We start from the raw sequence: 17837 nt of genomic DNA on the forward strand, positions 1-17837 counted from the left end.
ATAATAATAATAATAATAATAATAATAATAATAATAATAAAAATAATAAAAAACAACACTCCCACACACATTTACAGGTAATGGAAAAAGAAGCACCTTACCAAGTACCCCAAGTCGGTAGTTGACTGTGATGACTATCACATTGCCATAACTTGCCAGGACACTGCCATCATATAAATTTCCAGTGCCTTCCATGTATGACCCACCATGAATGTACACCATCACTGGTTTGGGACCCCCACTGTCCCGAATGTCTGGAAAAAGAAAAAGCATTTACATATTATACAAAAAAAAGGCAAGGTGTATTTTACATCTTGAAGACTTGGTTAAAATTACATACATATCTTGTACTATTCTTGAAGTGTTTCTCAAGCAACTCATATGAAATTCTAGCACTGTGCATAAGAACTATTATAAATTATGATCTCATGCACATTTATAGTCAGAGCTGAAGTAGGAGACTAAGTATTCCTTAAATGTCTTCTGAGATGACAACAATAAGCGCATCAAGAGAGCATAACTAATATACTTGCTCAAACATGCTTCAGATTTCGAATTTTCAGTCAAACATTTTGAAACATGAACAAAGCATGACAGGGTTATTATGATTCGAAAATCCTCCAACATTTTTTTTCCTGAATTTGAATCTTTGAAAATAAATTAAAAACACTTCTTTCCCCATTACATAATCAACACGATTATATTAAACCACTTTCAATTTCCATGATTTGCTAGGAGATGGAGGTAATTATGAAAACAAGTTGTAAGTTGCAATGAGTTAATTTTGCTACTTAAGGTAACTATTAATTATCAAATGAATGAATCAATTGTAAGTGCTTTTGTAGCAAAACCCTAAACTTCTGGCCTCACTTGACTGGCATATGAGATTTTTGTAGTTACTAAATATAGCAAAAGTAATTTAAATTATTCTTATCATTTTGTCACGTGTTGGCAAGGAAAGACATGATATTAAAGTGACCTTTTATATCTCCAAATTAATAATATTTTGATAAAATATGCAGCTTTTAATTCATTTTCCATTGTTAACATAGTTTTGACAGGCTGGAAAACACATTTTTAAGTACACGATGAACAGAAGAATTTTAAAGTGCCTACATGTCTTCAAAGCTAAAGGAGAAAATTGGTTTATAAATGAAAAATGTAAGTAATTAGAGAGATAAGGGGCCCATCTTCTCTTACCCTCTTGATCTGGAAATGAGAGGGGGTGAGAAGGAAAAGGGTAAATGGGTTGCTCTCCTGTGAAAAATAGGTGATTTAGCAGACTTCTTTCCAAGAGTAATCATGTATTTGTAAAGGGGGTGCGGAGGGAGGCTGAGGTAGAATGAGGGATTACATTTCTCAGTGTCATTCAGGGTCTGACTTGCCTGCCCTGCAGGCAAAGGGCTCAATGTAGGGCCTTCTAACACTGACTAGTGAATATAGCTACATGGCAGGAAGCATGGCCTCCAATCAGATAATGCTCCTGTTTTTGGCCAAATGCAGAGGATAAAAATTAGACTTTGGCATCTTCAGAGCAAGGAACTTCTCTAGATGGTATAGATTAACCATATGGTTTAGGCTGACAAAAGAAAAGCCATCCAGATCACTGGGTTTTCTAATAGTAAAAACTATTTGTTGATCATCTATAATTCCACTGTCAGGGATAGTAGATCCATTTGATCTTTCTACATTTCCTAAGTTGGCAATTATCTATTGTGGATTTCACAGATGTCATGAAGTTGCCCACTTTATTTCTCTGCCATCATTTAGGTTCTTAAAATGGGTAGATTTTAGTGATAGAAAATTAAGAATAAAATTGAAGTGTATTTTGGTGTACTGACAATAATCACTGAGTTGATACTTAGGGATGGAAAAATCATCATTTCAAATTTCAAAATGATTGTGTATGTGCATTTCTTTTTTTAGCATTTCTGGAAAAAACAGGTGCAATAATAAATTATTAAAGTGGATCATTAACTGACTTCACATTATAAATTGTACACTGCTAATTGTGTGCTTGAAGGAAGCACAGGGGGAGGTGGTTTCAGAATTCCTCTTTAATTAAAATTACATAGAATTACCCTGCTGCCAACTGTGAAAAGTAATGAAATCTTGGTAGACCCACTCTGCTCATCTCAAGACAATACTCCAGCACCTTGCCAGCCTTTATCTGTGATAACAAAATGAAGTGGGCATTCAAAAAATAAGAAGGCCCGAACTATGAAGAAGGCTCTTTCAGTGCATTCTTTGGGGAATGTGTCTTTATAATTTGGAACTGATAGTTTGGCCTGTCAGGACTAGAGAATGTGCTTCATATCATCACAAATGATGCCAATAAGAACAAATTCAATATTAACTTTTTTCCACAAAGTTTGTTAAAGGTCTCTTCTCAATCCTGTAACCAAGACTGAGTATCACTTCACTTTTTTCAGGTCAAAATGGCCATGATATTAAAGATTAAATGGTCATTTTTAAGATAATCCTAGGCTGTTCTTTTTGGTAAGGATGCAAAATTATTTACTTAAAACACTTTTATATTGGAGCAATAGATGATGTCTTTACTTAGTATAATAGGAAAATATGAGTTTGGCATTTTAATGGAATCAAAGCATTCATTTTGTAATTACAGTATATTCCTATCAAATAGCTCATCTCTGAATATTTATGGGGATTCTTATTCCATATCTCCTTTTAAGAGGACTATGCATTGAAAAATTGAACATTCATTATTGCCTGTAATTAAGTTCCATCAAAAAAGATTTAAAATATATTTTAGAGCTGTTTTGTATTCCATTCGAACTATACTAGGCAGTGATATATATTTTGTCATTTTAGTAAACAGGAAGAGCAACAGGATCACTGGACAGGCAATATTCTCTCATCTTATTTAGATGGCTGGGAGATAGTGAATGTGAGATTCTCTGATCTGAGATATATAGAAAAGCATTTATTTCATTTTAACATAAGCTCCAGTTGACTTCATGGAGGTGTCCTCTAAAAATGTAGAGATAAGTGTGGGTTTGAATAGCCTACTCAGCAAACAAGTGCAGCTAAAGTTTTTCTGCCTTTCAGGGAAAACCTTTTAACTTCCCCTGATTGTAATTCATGTAAAAGGTTAGGTGATGATGAAAATAAGTATTACATCTGAGTATTCTTTCTTTCATATTGGTGATTTCAAAAATGTACTTATATTTTAAGAAATACAATCGGCCTTTGAATTTGATACCATTAACTAAATGGTTGAGTCATGTGGATAGACAATGTTACAAATTAAACATTCTTGGCCTCTGATGATCTAGGAATTTTCATCTATGCTCTGCTTAAAGTAACGTATTGTTCACTTAAGCCCTTTTTTTCTTACTAAATGGAACTTTAGTATTCAGCCACCTACATATTGTTCAAGCTGTTTGTATGTATATGCCCTATTTCAAGTCAACATGCAGATTATTAATCCGTAATTATCAAATGTACTCTCCACATGTTCCTCCCAGTGAAACATTACTGTCTTAATACTAGTGAATAGCCTATATTTTAGATCCTCTATCTTGACTTGGCATCCAGTGTCAATTTTGATCCAGAGGTAGCACTTGTGAAAATTGCTCAAAAATCTGAGGTCGATTCTCCTAATTTAGAAGGTTAGACACTACTACAACTTTGTACACTGCTATCTTAATTGCTCACTCCATCAGTTTTACAATAGAAATGTTGCCTTGATTTACACTGGCCTTGTATTTTTCATTTTCCTTGTCAACCACACTGTACAGTAAAATAACATTGAGAAGCAGCGTGGCTTAGTGGAAAGAGCACAGACTTTGGAGTCAGAGGATGTGGGTTCTAATCCCAGCTCTGCCACTTGTCTGCTGTGTCACCTTGGGCAAGCCACTTAACTTCTCTGTGCCTTGGCTACCTCATCTGTAAATTGGGGATTAAGACTGTAAACCCTATGTGGGACAACCTGATGACCTTGTATCTACCCCAGTGCTTAGAACAGTGCTTAGCACATAGTAAGCGCTTAACAAATACCATAATCATCATTCATTCATTCAATCTTATTTATTGATCACTTACTGTGTGCAGAGCACTGTACTAAGTACTTGGAAAATACAATTTTGACATTATTATTATTATTATTATTATTATTATTATTATTATTATTATTACTACTACTAGGGCCATGTGAAGTTTCTAGTGTGGGGATCAGTGGGCCATCAATAATTAACTACTGAATAAATTAATTAAGGAACCAAATATGCTTTGCAGTTTGGTAGAGTTTAGGTCTGTTTTTTGATGCCAAATCCTTGAAAGTACCTAGAGAGATAAGACAAAGGTCACTACTATTTTTCAGGCCATCAAGTACATCGTGAGTATCCATTAATTACTAATTTGCAATTGAGAATACTTTGTCTTTGACTCAAATATATCAGAAAATGGCAACAGTGTGAGTTGTACAAGTTTTACGTGAAACATTTAACATCTTAGAACTGCTCTGTTTAAACAATGAATTTGGCGGTTTGAAAATTTAAATTTGCAATGAGGGTCGCAACACTGATGAAATTTGATTTCTGATGTTGACAAATGTGAAAATTGATATATCCAGGTACTGCAAGCTCAGAACTTTAGATCAATGTCACTACTTTAAGCTTAATATGCTTCAACATTATAATGTAATTTAAAACAATTCTGGTTGCCAGCAGGTGGTACCTATGCTGAGGTTTCGAAGTCTTCTTACTGTCTTGTGATGTTCTGAAAGTGACACCCACAGCATCTGGAAGTGCAGCTAACTACTTTACTGAAGATCTTTCAGTTAAAGAATGTAACTGGCAGGTTCCAGTCAATTTACAATGTTCCTGTGAAAATAGTGGTTCAAGATGGATTTGAAAAGTGTTAGGAGACTATAACACATGAACTAGGGGGAGCAGTGTGGCTCAGTGGAAAGATCCCGGGCTTGGGAGTCAGAGGTCATGAGTTCAAATCCCCGCTCCACCAATTGTCAGCTGTATGACTTTGGGCAAGTCACTTAACTTCTCTGTGCCTCAGTTCCCTCACCTGTAAAATCGGGATTAAGATTGTGAGACCCACGTGGGACAACCTTGCATCCCCCCAGTGATTAGAACAGTGCTTGGCACATAGTAAGAGCTTAACATATACCAACATTATCATTATGAACAAATCCTTCACTGTTGGTAAATATGCTCAAATTGTAATGTAAACCAACTGCTGGGTTAGCTTCAAAATGTATCTGTCGGTATAACTCCAAATTTATCTCCCCCTCCCCCCGGCCCTACCTCCTTCTCTTCCCCACAGCACCTGTATATATGTTTGTACAGATTTATTACTCTATTTATTTTACTTGTACAGATTTACTATTCAATTTTATTTTGTTAATGTGTTTTGTTTTCTGTCTCCCCCTTCTAGACTGTGAGCCCTTTGTTCTATATGATGCCAACTTGTACTTCCCAAGTGCTTAGTACAGTGCTCTGCACACAGTAAGCATTCAATAAATATGATTGAATGAATGAATGAATATATAGGATAAAATATGAAAATACTTTTCAATTATCTTTAAAATTGATACTAAAAATCACTTCCAATAATAAGCAAGAAAGGGTCTAATTCAGTCAGACTTTTAAATTAAATTTTCAGACTGTTACAGTAGATTCTGCGCAATCATCAAAAGCAGTAATATAGTTCAGTGGGCTGTTCTCAAATGGATTGCTTTGATAGTCTATTTTTTGAAAGAATTTAAAGCGCTCAGTCTTTAAAGTATTCAATCACCTTGTCCCCTCCTACCTAAATTTGCTATTCCTCTACTATAACGCAGTCCACACACTTCACTTCTCTAATGCTTACCTAGTTACTCACTGTACCTCAATCTTGTGTATCTCACAACCAATCTCTCGCCCATTTCCTGCATCTGGCCAGGAACACCCTTCTTCTTCATATCAAATAATTACTCTCCCCTGCTTCAAGGCCTCATTGAAGACACACAACTTCTCCAAGAGGCCTTCCCTGACTAAGCTCCTCTTTTTCCTTTTCCTCCACCCTCTTCTTCATCACCCTGACTTGCTCCCTTTATTCATCTGCCTCTTCCAGTCCCAGAGTACTTCATCATCAATCGTATTTATTGAGCGCTTACTGTGTGCAGAGCACTGTACCAAGTGCTTGACTTGTACTTGTAGTACTTGTAGACATATCCATAATTCACGTATTTATATTAATGTCTGTCTCCCACTCGAGACTGTAAGCTCACTGTGGACAGGGATTGTGTCTGTTACACTATTATATAGTATTCTCCTAAGAGCTTACTATAGTGTTCTGCACAATGTAAGCACTCAGTAAATATGACAATGATTTTTTTTTTTGCCTTTTTCTTTTAAAAGTCTCTGTATTCCTTTATCACTTTCTCTGGAAATCAAATGCCAATGTAAAGGAACCTAAAGGTATGCCTAGTGACTATTTGAATCAACATTTCAAGGTACAAATATTTTAGTTAAAGTTTATAACTGTACTTCAAAATGAGTTCATATGTGGTAGTAGCCAATAAAGGTTTTATTTGTTTTTCTATTTCATAATATGTTAATTAAGAATTAATTATAATTACTAAGAAAAACACAAATCAATACTTTAAAACAGCAAGAGAACACTGATTTAAGATCAAATCTACATTTTCTTAAAAGCACTGCATCTAGAGATGATTAAGATTAATAACCATTTAAATGTAATGATTGTTTTGTGAATCAAAACTCAATGATTACTTAGATATCTGCACCTTCCTTTTGTAAATACCTTTGAGGGCACTCTAGCGGTCCATCTCTCACAACTGATTTAATTCTTTTATGGTCCTATATGCATGGATTAGCAAGATGTAGTAGATTTTTAAATTATCTTCCTCACTTGTATGTATCCTTTTCTTTTCATTTGATACTAAGTAAGCCACATGGGTTTGTCAATAGAACTCCTTAGTTGGTAGTTCTGATCCCACAGCCAGCCAATCATATTTATTGAGTGCTTACTGTGTGCAGAGCACTTACCAAGTACTTGGTAGAGTACAATATTACAAGTAGGCTGTTTGAGGTTGGACACAAAAACTGTTCTGTAGATCTTCAGATTGGTGTGAATCTTGATACCATGTTGACTAACAAGCTATGTCATCACCACAAAAATGCAGCAAAGAGGGACCTCTAAAGAGGATTTTTCAACACAGAACAGTTCCAAGACCAAAATTTCCTTCCTCTTATCTCACCTTGCCTAACCCAGACTGGTCTGAATAGTTGGACTTTATCTGTGTCAAGGATCTGAATTAGATGTCTTTCTTTGGAATCTCTATGATCCTGGCTCTAAGCTAGTTGGCCCTACCATGAATAAGTATTTTTACTGTCTTCCTAAGATCTCACGGTGCAATTGTGTATATGTGTGTGTGCATAGGTACATGTAAATATATATAAATTATAAAAATATTACAATACATAGTAATATTTTTACATTTCAACTATAAAGGGAAATTACATATCCTTAAGCATCGAAGCCTGGACCATTGGAGTACAATAATTCTACTCCTTAGGGCTGATGATGCAAGGGGAAGTTTATGAGCTTCACTTGCCATAGATATTTATCACTTCTTTTTCTTGCTAAATCAAGAAGAGTTCTCAGCATTACCTCTCTCAGTTGAATTTTACAAGTTAGACAGCCTGGGATTTTAAGGGGTTTCTAGGATTATAGAGTCTCAGACCTTTCCCAAAGGGCATTTAAGTAATGAGAACACAAAGGAAAGAAAGGTCTGTGAATTATTTAATTGTCAGTAACTATAACTTATTCTGTACTTCCCAAGTGCCTAGTTAGTATGCAATGCCTCACACTATGCATGGCTACTAAATATGGCTACTACTACTACTTCTACTCCTGCAAAACAATATGTTATCCACTATGACCTTGAATACATACATTTTAACTAAGAACTATTCATGTAGATATTTAGCCTGTGAAAGTAGAAATGTTTAAATAATAATTTTTAATATAAGGAGGGAAAAGCCTATTGGCTTAAGGGATTCTTTAATTATATCATCTCATCTAAACCTCAGATTTGCCTGATTATCAAAATAGGGTCACAGTTCAAGTATAGTCCTTGCAACTGAGATATGCTTTTTAACAAATTAAAATGACTAAAGGTACTGAGTTTTTGGGAGATTTGAGCCTTTTGTAAATATTGTTCAGATGAATGCTAGAAATGTGATGCATCTTAGGTTTTTATTACATATGACTTTCTTATTCATTACAAGATTTAGTAACTATGTTTATTTACTGAGGACCATAAATGTAGTATCATTAATCGTATGGGAATGTGAAGTGTGAGAGAGTCCTGATAGTTTTAATGTGCTGGTTTTAGTGTGTTGGAATGGTAAGCCTAAGAATGTTGACTGAGGAAACAATTCTTGTATCAAAAATGTATTTGCTAAGTATTTAACTTTATGATGGATTCTGAGCAATCAGCAAAAACAATAATATAGATAAGTGGGCTGAATTCAAATACATTGCTTTGATATTTTATGTTTTGAAGGGCTTTTACTTTTTTTTCCTATTTCATAGGCTGTGTTCCTTTACTGATTTTGTTCAGGTAATCAATAGCCAATGTAAATGAACCTCAGTGACTATTAATTAATATTTTAACATACAAATATTTTACTGAAAGTTTATAACTGTAATTCAAAATGGGTTCAGATGTGTTTTAAAGTTTTCTTATTCCAGAATTTAAGTAACATATGTACCACAACATGAAAAAAAAATTATAGTTTAGTTTACTTTTTTTGGAAACATCTACTGCAAAAAGGGTGTAATCATTAACATCAGCCTATATTAGAGAGTTATATAATTTTGTAAACTATAGAACATGATAATTTAAGAGACGTCATGTCTTTCCTCTTTTCTGAAATTATATTTCTTTAGTTAATATGCTGAAAAAAGCAGCAAGGATTATTATATTGTACACTTGTTGCTTAAGAAACACTTTGACAGTTATCAGTTCAATTTATTTTCAGATCATAGGGATGGGATTCTTTACTATTTTGAGCAATTCTAGAGAGATATTTTTGATATAAGAATAAAGGTTAGAAAACATGCAAAAATGTGTACAAGAAGACTAAAATGTATATAGTGTTAGTTCAGTAATATAGACAAAATTTGGTAAAAAAGTGGAATGAAACATCAAAATTCATTTGTTTTCAAGAATACAAAAGCCCCTTCTCTTTAAATAGTGTAATGTTTGGCATCAAAATGTAGAACTTAATAACACTTCAAAAAAATTAAAAATGTTAAATAGAACAGTAAGCAAGAAGACAAAACACATCAAAAATGGGAATTAAAAAGTATTCATCAAAAATAGACAAGAAGTCAAAATGAGAGAGGGGTGGAAAAAACACTTTTAGCAGGGGAAGAGGGGGCCTCATCATGCAAATCATGTTGGTGTCAAAAAAAAAAAATACCTTCATCTTCAGCACCGTCATTATCACCTAAATCATCTGTCTGTTTCTTTGTAAGGGGACCTAGGATTGAGAACGGAGAAAATGGAGGAAAAAAGACAATTCAAGAATATACAAGACTGAGGAGGGAAAAAAAATTATAATTGTAAATGCTAATTCCCAAGGAATACTCAAGAAAACTTTGAGGGAAGTGGTTAGTTTAGAAGTAGATTATCACTCTCTAAGGAAAAAAAAAATCCCTCCCAAGAAAATACTCATAGGTAGGACATTCTTTTGGGAAATATCCTGCAGTATACAAATAAAAATATCAGTGCAAAAAGCAAACAAATTTATTTTCTTAAAGGTCCACCACAAATAAAAATAGCTATTTAATTTAGCCAATGGATCTTAATTGACTCAATATTCTTGCTGACAACAAAAAGTAGGTCAAACAAGTTGTGTCATTTCTTGTGAAGTAACAACAGGTAAATATAACACATATCATGTGTATACATCTATCTATCTATATGTAGATAGATATAGGCCTGTAATTCTGGCAAAAAAGTTAACAGTTAAAAGTCAACTATTTTAAGAATTCTAATGATTTAGAGTTGGGCTATTTTAACCTTTGTTTATTCTATAATCAAGTTTCTCACTTCGATTTAAATATGTTTCATTTGCTTAACTCCTCCCTTATGCTCTAGGTTAAATATAACCATGGACCTAGGAATTCTGCATCCTTTGACTGCCCTTTCCATTTTCATTGGAAAACGAAGATGTACCATTAAGCTCGCAAAGATGCAGTCAAAATTGTTTAGCTAAAAACATGCCTATTCAGACAGACCTTATGTCTTGAACAAATTTAGGAATGTAGTAGCATTCATTTTTGTCATTATTTCAAACCCAAAACAGTTTGTTTCATTGGCGTCCTAGTGTAAAGCAACTTTAATATTAATAGCAGCTGTAATCCTTCATGTTTCCTTATTCTTAAAAATGATAACAATTAGATATAATACATTGACATTACCAGAAGGAAGTAAAGGCCATGATGAAAGCAATTGTACGTGCCATAAGATTACATAGCATAAAACCAGTCAGAACCTCCTATTACCCTTTTTAATTAATGGTCATTTAATTTCTATGACATATAGTAATCAGCATGCAGAAAGTAAGCAGTCTAAATACACAAAGACACACAAGTAAAAAAGGCAGCCAGCACATAGTGGAAGCAAAATCTCTCATGCCAGTAACATAAACCACAGGAAAAAAAGGAAAAAAAAAAAGATGGAAGATATATGCCAGTATTCATAGTTCACATAGTTAAGAACCATGCATTAACTCTAAACTCATGCTACAGTAGAGAACTGTTAAACATTTTGATGTTAGAATTTCTATTCTTTTCTATTGTTACAGTACAAAGTAGTTCCAATTCAACTTGAAACCTGCAATCTCCATTGTGAATAGAAAAAAGGCTTCATCTCTGGAAACTGCAAAAAAAAAGTCAGCAGAGTTGCATTTTAACATGTACATTAGACGTGCTGGAAAATATAATCATATTGCAGAGGTATTACTGGCAAAGAAAAAGAATTATTTCATTCATAAACTTGGTTGAATACCTAAGTTATTACAACATTCAAGGAGCATGGTTTCAAGGTCATTCCAAATAACAACTGCTGAAATTATACAGTGTAAATTAAACAAGAGAATTTTTACAATTACACCTGCAAGAAATCATTCTGTTGAATATGAAATACCAATGAAAGCAATAGTTTATACTAATGAAAACTCTCAGTGTAATTCAGGATGAAATTGAGTTCTCTTTAGAGTGACTCTTCCTGAATGCAGAATATCCTATGATTGGCTGGTGATTCTTTCACAACAAAGCTGTTATATTTTTGAAAAGATTATACTTTTTGAATACATAAGGGAAATAGGAAAGCATTCCCTCTTCCAAGCATTATATAAGCTTGTACTTCATTTCCAAGTGACAAATACCTAAATGCCAAAGCTAGAAGTTTCCTCTTGAAAACTTCTATATTTTCTAAAGGTTACATGAGCTATTCAGAGCAAAGAACCTGCAGAAGAACCTGAAAATGACAATCTCAAATACTCATTTTCCTTTCTTTCAATTACCCAGAATTGGATAGAGTCAATTATATTTTGTAAAGGATATTTGAAGATAACTTGGAAGCATTCTACTGACCTTATATTTGCATCCCTCTGTGATCCCAATAACTTATTTAAACAAAATTAATTTTTAAAATGAAATTCATTTAGGCTATCTAAATGCATATTTACCTATTACATGAAGGGAGTTATCTCTTTCCACCTCAAATATTTTTTGGAGGCTTTGGACAGATAGGTAATCACATGCAAAATAAAGCAGCTATTAAAACTATTAATGAGTCAAGAAAAAAGTAGCTACTTAAATAAACGATATGTAGAATATATATTTACAATCATTACCATTCTGTAGGTCCAGTGGGAAGTGCACTCTTGTAGTAATCAGGAGATTTGGGTTCTAATCCCAGTTCTGTCTGTAAGTGATTAAAATGGATGCAGTATGCATATATGTTCTTCAGTGTACTCCATGACTTCCCACTTAATCGATAAACTTGATAACACAGACAGAACATGTCTGTCAAGAACGAAAGAGTGCACAGGTACTTGGGAAGTCTCAGGACCTAAGCTCACCTTTTCCTTATGGAGACTCTCATTTATAATTATAGGCAGAATTGCTATATTACTTTGGACTTTATGTAATTTTCTGCTTTTTAGGTAAGCAGGAGTTTCTAACATGGTTGCTCGTGTAGGGTAGCTTGGATTTATTGTTGTAAATTATGAATGCAGAAGTAGGGAAAGGAGTTCCCTGCATCCCCAAATTGTCCTGGGCATGGCTGAGCAGCCCCTGGTAGACCTTTGGATTGATGGAGAGTCTCCCCGCCACCCACCAAGGAACCATCTGTCATCTTGATGATCGAGCACAGCTAAATACACAAATGGAACAGCTACTTAAATACTGCTACTACTACTACTACTACTACTACTACTACTACTACTACTACTACTAATAATAATAATAATCATAATAATGGCATTTGTTAAGCACATACTGTGTGTGAAGCACTGTTCTAAGTGCTGGGGTGGTTACAAGGTGATCAGGTTGTCCCATATGGGACTCACAATCTTAATCCCCATTTTACAGATGATGTAACTGAGGCACAAAGTTAAGTGACTTGTCCAAAGTCACACAGCTGACAAGCGGCAGAGTCAGGATTAGAACCCATTACCTTTGACTCCCAAACCCGTGCTCTTTCCACTGAGCCACGCTTCTTTGTGTCCAACCTTCTTCTTCAGCAGCTGTTTCTTAGCCCCACCTCCCTAGTCAGGGTGATAGACAGCTTCAAGAGTCCTTGGAATTTTACCAAGTTGTTTTGAGGAAACTGATGAAGACAATACTCCATGACTTCCTACTTAATCGATAAACTTGATAACACAGACAGAATATGCCTGTCAAGAACAAAAAAGTGCACAGGTACTTGGGAAGTCTCAGGACCTAAGCTCACCTTTTCCTTATGGAGACTATCATTTATAATTAGAGGCATAATTGCTATATTACTTTGGACTTTACATAATTTTCTGCTTTTTAGGTAAGCAGGAGTTTCTAACATGGTTGTTCACGTAGGGTAGCTTGGATTTATGTTTGGAAATTCTGAATACAGGGAAAGGAGTTCCCTGCATCCCCAAATTGTCCTGGGCAATTTTGTCAAAGGACAAAATGGCTTCAGATATTTGAAGACACTAGTTGAGAGGTGAGGAAAGGATTCTTCTGGGAGTTAACATTTTTCTAAAATAATAATAATAATAATAATAACGGTAATAATAACTGTGGCATTTGTTAATCACTTACTATGAAACCAAAACTAAACTATACTTAGCAATGGGATCGACAAAATTTAAAGTGTCACACAAAATCCCTGTCTCACATGGAGCTCATAGTCTAAAGGAGACACAACAGGTAATTAGTTCCTACTTTACAGATGAGAAAATAGTCCAGAGAAATTAAGTGACTTGCCCAAAGTCACACAGCAGGCAAGTGGCAGAGTCAGGGTTAAAACTCAAGTTCTCTGATTCATGGGCCTATTGCTCTTTCCATTAAAACAGGCTGCTTCAACTAGGTAAATTGAAATGGCCAAAATATCTAGGGGATTATTTCTGTCAAGTAGTATTTAGACTTCTAATTTTTCCAAGATTTTCAGGGCAGCATTTCCAGAGTGGAGACCTCTGAAAGATTCTCAAAGCTTTAAGCTTAGCTACATCTTGAAAAATTGAGTTAAAATTTAAGCCCCTTGAGGACAGGAATCATGTCTTTTAAAATTAATATCGTGCTGTCCACCCGGTAGGCTCTCCATTAGTACCACTGATAAATGGAAAACATTCTATAGAAAAATGAGTTTATGATTCCTTCCTAACATTAACATACAAAAAATTAGAACTATTGTCCATACTAATGAAATTTACACTCCTGAATTTAAAAAAAAAATAAACTATGAACTAACTTTTTAATGATTACTCTTAGAGGTGAAAAAAACAATCTGATTTAGGGATTCCAAAATGTTTTCATTTCAGTGTCACTATTTCCCTAAAACATATTTGCAGTTACAGAAATAGTCAGTCTTTGTGCTCAAGAAAAATGAAAATATAACTGTTCTTTTATTAAACCTATAAATGATCTGTCCAATTTTTCTGATACTTAAGTTACTCTCTAGTGTTAATATGTGCTTTGGGAGAACCATTAACATTGTCAGAAGGCCATTTAGTGCATTACGCTACACTCACTACTTAACATATACCCCTAGTTATCTGAAAGAGTTAATCCTTTTCCGCCTTCTGAACTGCCAAATCCACTATCTGAGACTAAATTAGGGTACTGGAAGAAATTGGGCTCATTATACATTCAATAAGAGGAGTTTAAGTGGGTCTCTCATTCTCTTGAGAGAGAGAGAGAATGAGTCCTTTAAACATTACTATGGAAGCTATTTATTTGATCTAGGGATATTGTAGATATATTCTTATCCTATTTTTAGACATAGATATGTCTCATTAAAGTTTACCTGAAAGTAAACTGAATTTACTTTCAGTTTGAGATAAAAGGCAGGGAGTATAATTGTACCTCTTCAAGATAATGAGCCCAGTGCTGAAATAACAGTGAGTCAAAGAAACATCTAACAATGAAGTTTGAACTCACTCAGTTCCCAAATATTTCCGTCTCTATTACCATAAGCATAATTCAGAATATCTTGTGCTTGTAAAGAAAGTATTCATTAAGGTATTACTATGTGTCAAGCACTGTTCTAAGCATTGGGGTAGACACAGGTTTATCAGGTTGGACGTAGTCCCTGTCCCACATTGGGCTCACAGTCTAAGTAGGAGGGAGTAGCATTGAATCGTCACAGTACTGTTGAGGAAAACAAGACAAAGAGAAGTTAAGTGACTTGCCCAAAATCACAAAGCAAGCAACTAGCAAAACAAGGATTAGAACTCAGGTCTTCTAACTCCCAGGCATGCTTTTTTTTTCCCCACTAGGCCATGCTGCTTCTAAGAAGATTCATAGTTCATTAATATAAGCTTCAGGAACTGACCACAGTCCCTTTTACTTTCAAAATGCATGAAAATATCGGCATTTATCAGTCATAACTGAAGTGAAGAATAATTATGGGCTCTGAAATAATTACCATTCACACATATTAATGCTGCTTTTTGTCATTCCCTTTGATGAAAGGCTAATATGCTTCAGCTCCCAAATACATGAGAACTGATTATAAATTCATTCATTATGGGTTTGATTCAGCTGACGTAATCTAAACATTATGTCCTGCATATCTGAGGAAGACCACCAGGTAGTTCAGTTGGTCATGGGAAATTTGTCCCTTGAAAAAGAACAATTTCCCAAGATTTTATAAAGCTCTGATCCCAATACATTGTAAACCACTTGCTAATGACAACTATGTAATGCTCCCCTTCTTTTCATTTCTCTTATGTCTTATGGGACAAATTGAGCATAATTTTATATAACAGTCATATGTAGAATAGGAAACTTTAGATGAAAAGAAAGAATTGGCAGGATGTACAGTGCTACTGGACCATAATTTAGATTTTAAAACCAGGTTTTACATTGTATCTTTGCAGGACAAAGTTTACCAAAAGGGTCCGAGTTTTATTTTTTAAACAATATTTGAATCTTATCACTTTTCAAAATACAAGTTGAGATTCAAAGAATTCATGGATTAAAGTAGATGCAAACATTCTTCTGACATTCTCAAGGAGTTGAATTTAATTTGTGTGAAATTTTAGGATTATATTTTCCTTTTTAAAATATAAAAAAAGGACAACTCCCAAGAATATACCATTTTGGGTGAAGTTGACTGCTATATAGCAGATTACTGTGTCACCTAGGTACTTGAGCTCTCACCCTCTAAGCACTTGTGAGCATATCTTTAACCTAGGTTGCTTCCCACTACCTCTAATGTATCGAATATCTGCCTCCCCTACTAGATTGTAAATTCCTTGAGGGGAGGGATCATGTCTGCCAATTATTTTGCACTGTACTCTCTTAAGAGCTTATATAGCACTCAACACAGAGCTAACTGTTCTATAAACACTGCTGATTGAGTAAAAATGCCTGGAAAGATATACACTATACATCAGTAACATGATTTTGTCTATTATTCTTAATTATTATGAAAACTAATAACTGATCATTTTACTAAACAATGACAAACCTAACTAATTTACACTTTAACTGCTCAACTGTTCATTTTGATCATTATCCTTTACATACAATTTTCATCAGCTTCCATGGTTTAATGTACCATCTTTATATGAATGACTCCCGAATATATCTCACTAAGTTTCACACCTTCCACAATCTTACATTCCCTCTTGACTTCAGGACAATTCCACATGAAGTCCTGCTTTTACCATAAGATCAGTATGCATAAACCAGAACTTCTCATCTTTCCAAATTTACTGCCCCATTCAACATATCCATCTGAACTCTTTAAACAGTTGGTAGCCACCACACCCTTAGTCCGGTAGCAATTATCCTTATACTCTTATATTTCCCCTATCTGTAATTTATTTTAAAGAGATAGCCTCTTTCTAAACTGTTTGACAAGATAAGTACAAAGTATGTTTTTCCTTTCATTTTAAATGAATTATTAATTGGATAAATCTCTTGCTGAATTCCTAAAAGGAGCAATCTTGTTTCTTACTGAGATAACATTTTCTATCAAATGGTGACAGAAGAATAACTAAATAGCATTCTACCATATTATATTTTCTCAAATGAGATATGGTAATTTCTCCATGAGACTAGGAAGACAGGGTGTACAATGAATCATTTGGTCATTCAGAAGGCAAAAAGAATTCCACTAAAATTGAAATATGTAACAAATATGTAGGGAAAAGTCATAGAACAACATCTAAAATTAGTTTTAAAACATTTCAGTTCACAACCTCTGTATTTTGGATATTTAATATACTTTTCTGAGTACATTTCTCAAATTCACATGCACTTAGGCATCTTGTGGCATCTTCAACTATGAAGAACAACTATATACACTCACTGAAATCATCACAATCATTACCTCATAATTACCATTTACAAAATAGATCAAGGGAGAAACTTTTTGAAAAGTTATTATTCTTTGGTGATTATTCTTATATCAGCAACTACCACAAAGATTTGTTTATTTCATCTAGCCAGATAGACCTACATGATAGACAAACAATAATCAAAATTGCAACTCTTAGGGATTGAAAAGAAAGTATTAATGAAAACCAATTTTCATTATTAACTGTAAACCAATGAGTTCAGCTCTTAGCTACTGTAATATGAATAGCTTGGTCCAAACACGATCTACAATAAATCCAAGCCTAAAAGCAGTAAATTAAAAAAAAAAAAAGGAAATGTTTCACAGGTAAAGTATCTTGGTTAATTTAGATATAGTGAGAGTTAAAGGGTTACATCAAATATGCTACAAAAATATCAAGTCCAAAGACTTGTTAGAAATAAGAAAAAAATTTCCTGACAATGGAGGCTACTAAACATTGACATTGGAACATTGACATTCATATAGGTTACTAAGCATATCAGAGACATAATGAAGATTTATATCTCTCTGGAATAGACAAATGTGATCTTAACCAAACTTAGCGAATAAATTATAGATTTTCAAGGTCCTTTACAATGCTAAGAATCAATGATTATCTAATTTTTAAACTGCATTGCTATACATTTTTCTTTCTTGTCAGTGGGAACCCAAACCTTGGCAAGAATTTTTTTTTTTTGCTTAATAAGGAAAAAAGTATAGTTCCAAACAC

General features: G+C 34.1%; 1 protein-coding gene across 3 annotated transcripts in view; it reads right to left on the minus strand.

Annotated features, from left to right (window-relative positions):
- Positions 1 to 17837, minus strand: part of NLGN1 (neuroligin 1) — a 790542-nt gene that overhangs the window by 546296 nt on the left and 226409 nt on the right. For 2 of the 3 annotated variants that reach the window (XM_038743240.1, XM_038743239.1), the window contains 2 exons: positions 9477 to 9536; positions 102 to 254 (listed from right to left, as the gene is read on the minus strand). In XM_038743240.1, coding sequence (XP_038599168.1) covers positions 102 to 254; positions 9477 to 9536 — 213 coding nt within the window. The remainder of the gene's footprint in view (positions 1 to 101; positions 255 to 9476; positions 9537 to 17837) is intronic. The other variant, XM_038743242.1, reaches the window with a different exon arrangement.

The sequence above is a fragment of the Tachyglossus aculeatus genome, chromosome 1 (assembly GCF_015852505.1).
Source record: "Tachyglossus aculeatus isolate mTacAcu1 chromosome 1, mTacAcu1.pri, whole genome shotgun sequence".
NCBI classification, from domain to species: Eukaryota; Metazoa; Chordata; class Mammalia; order Monotremata; family Tachyglossidae; genus Tachyglossus; species Tachyglossus aculeatus.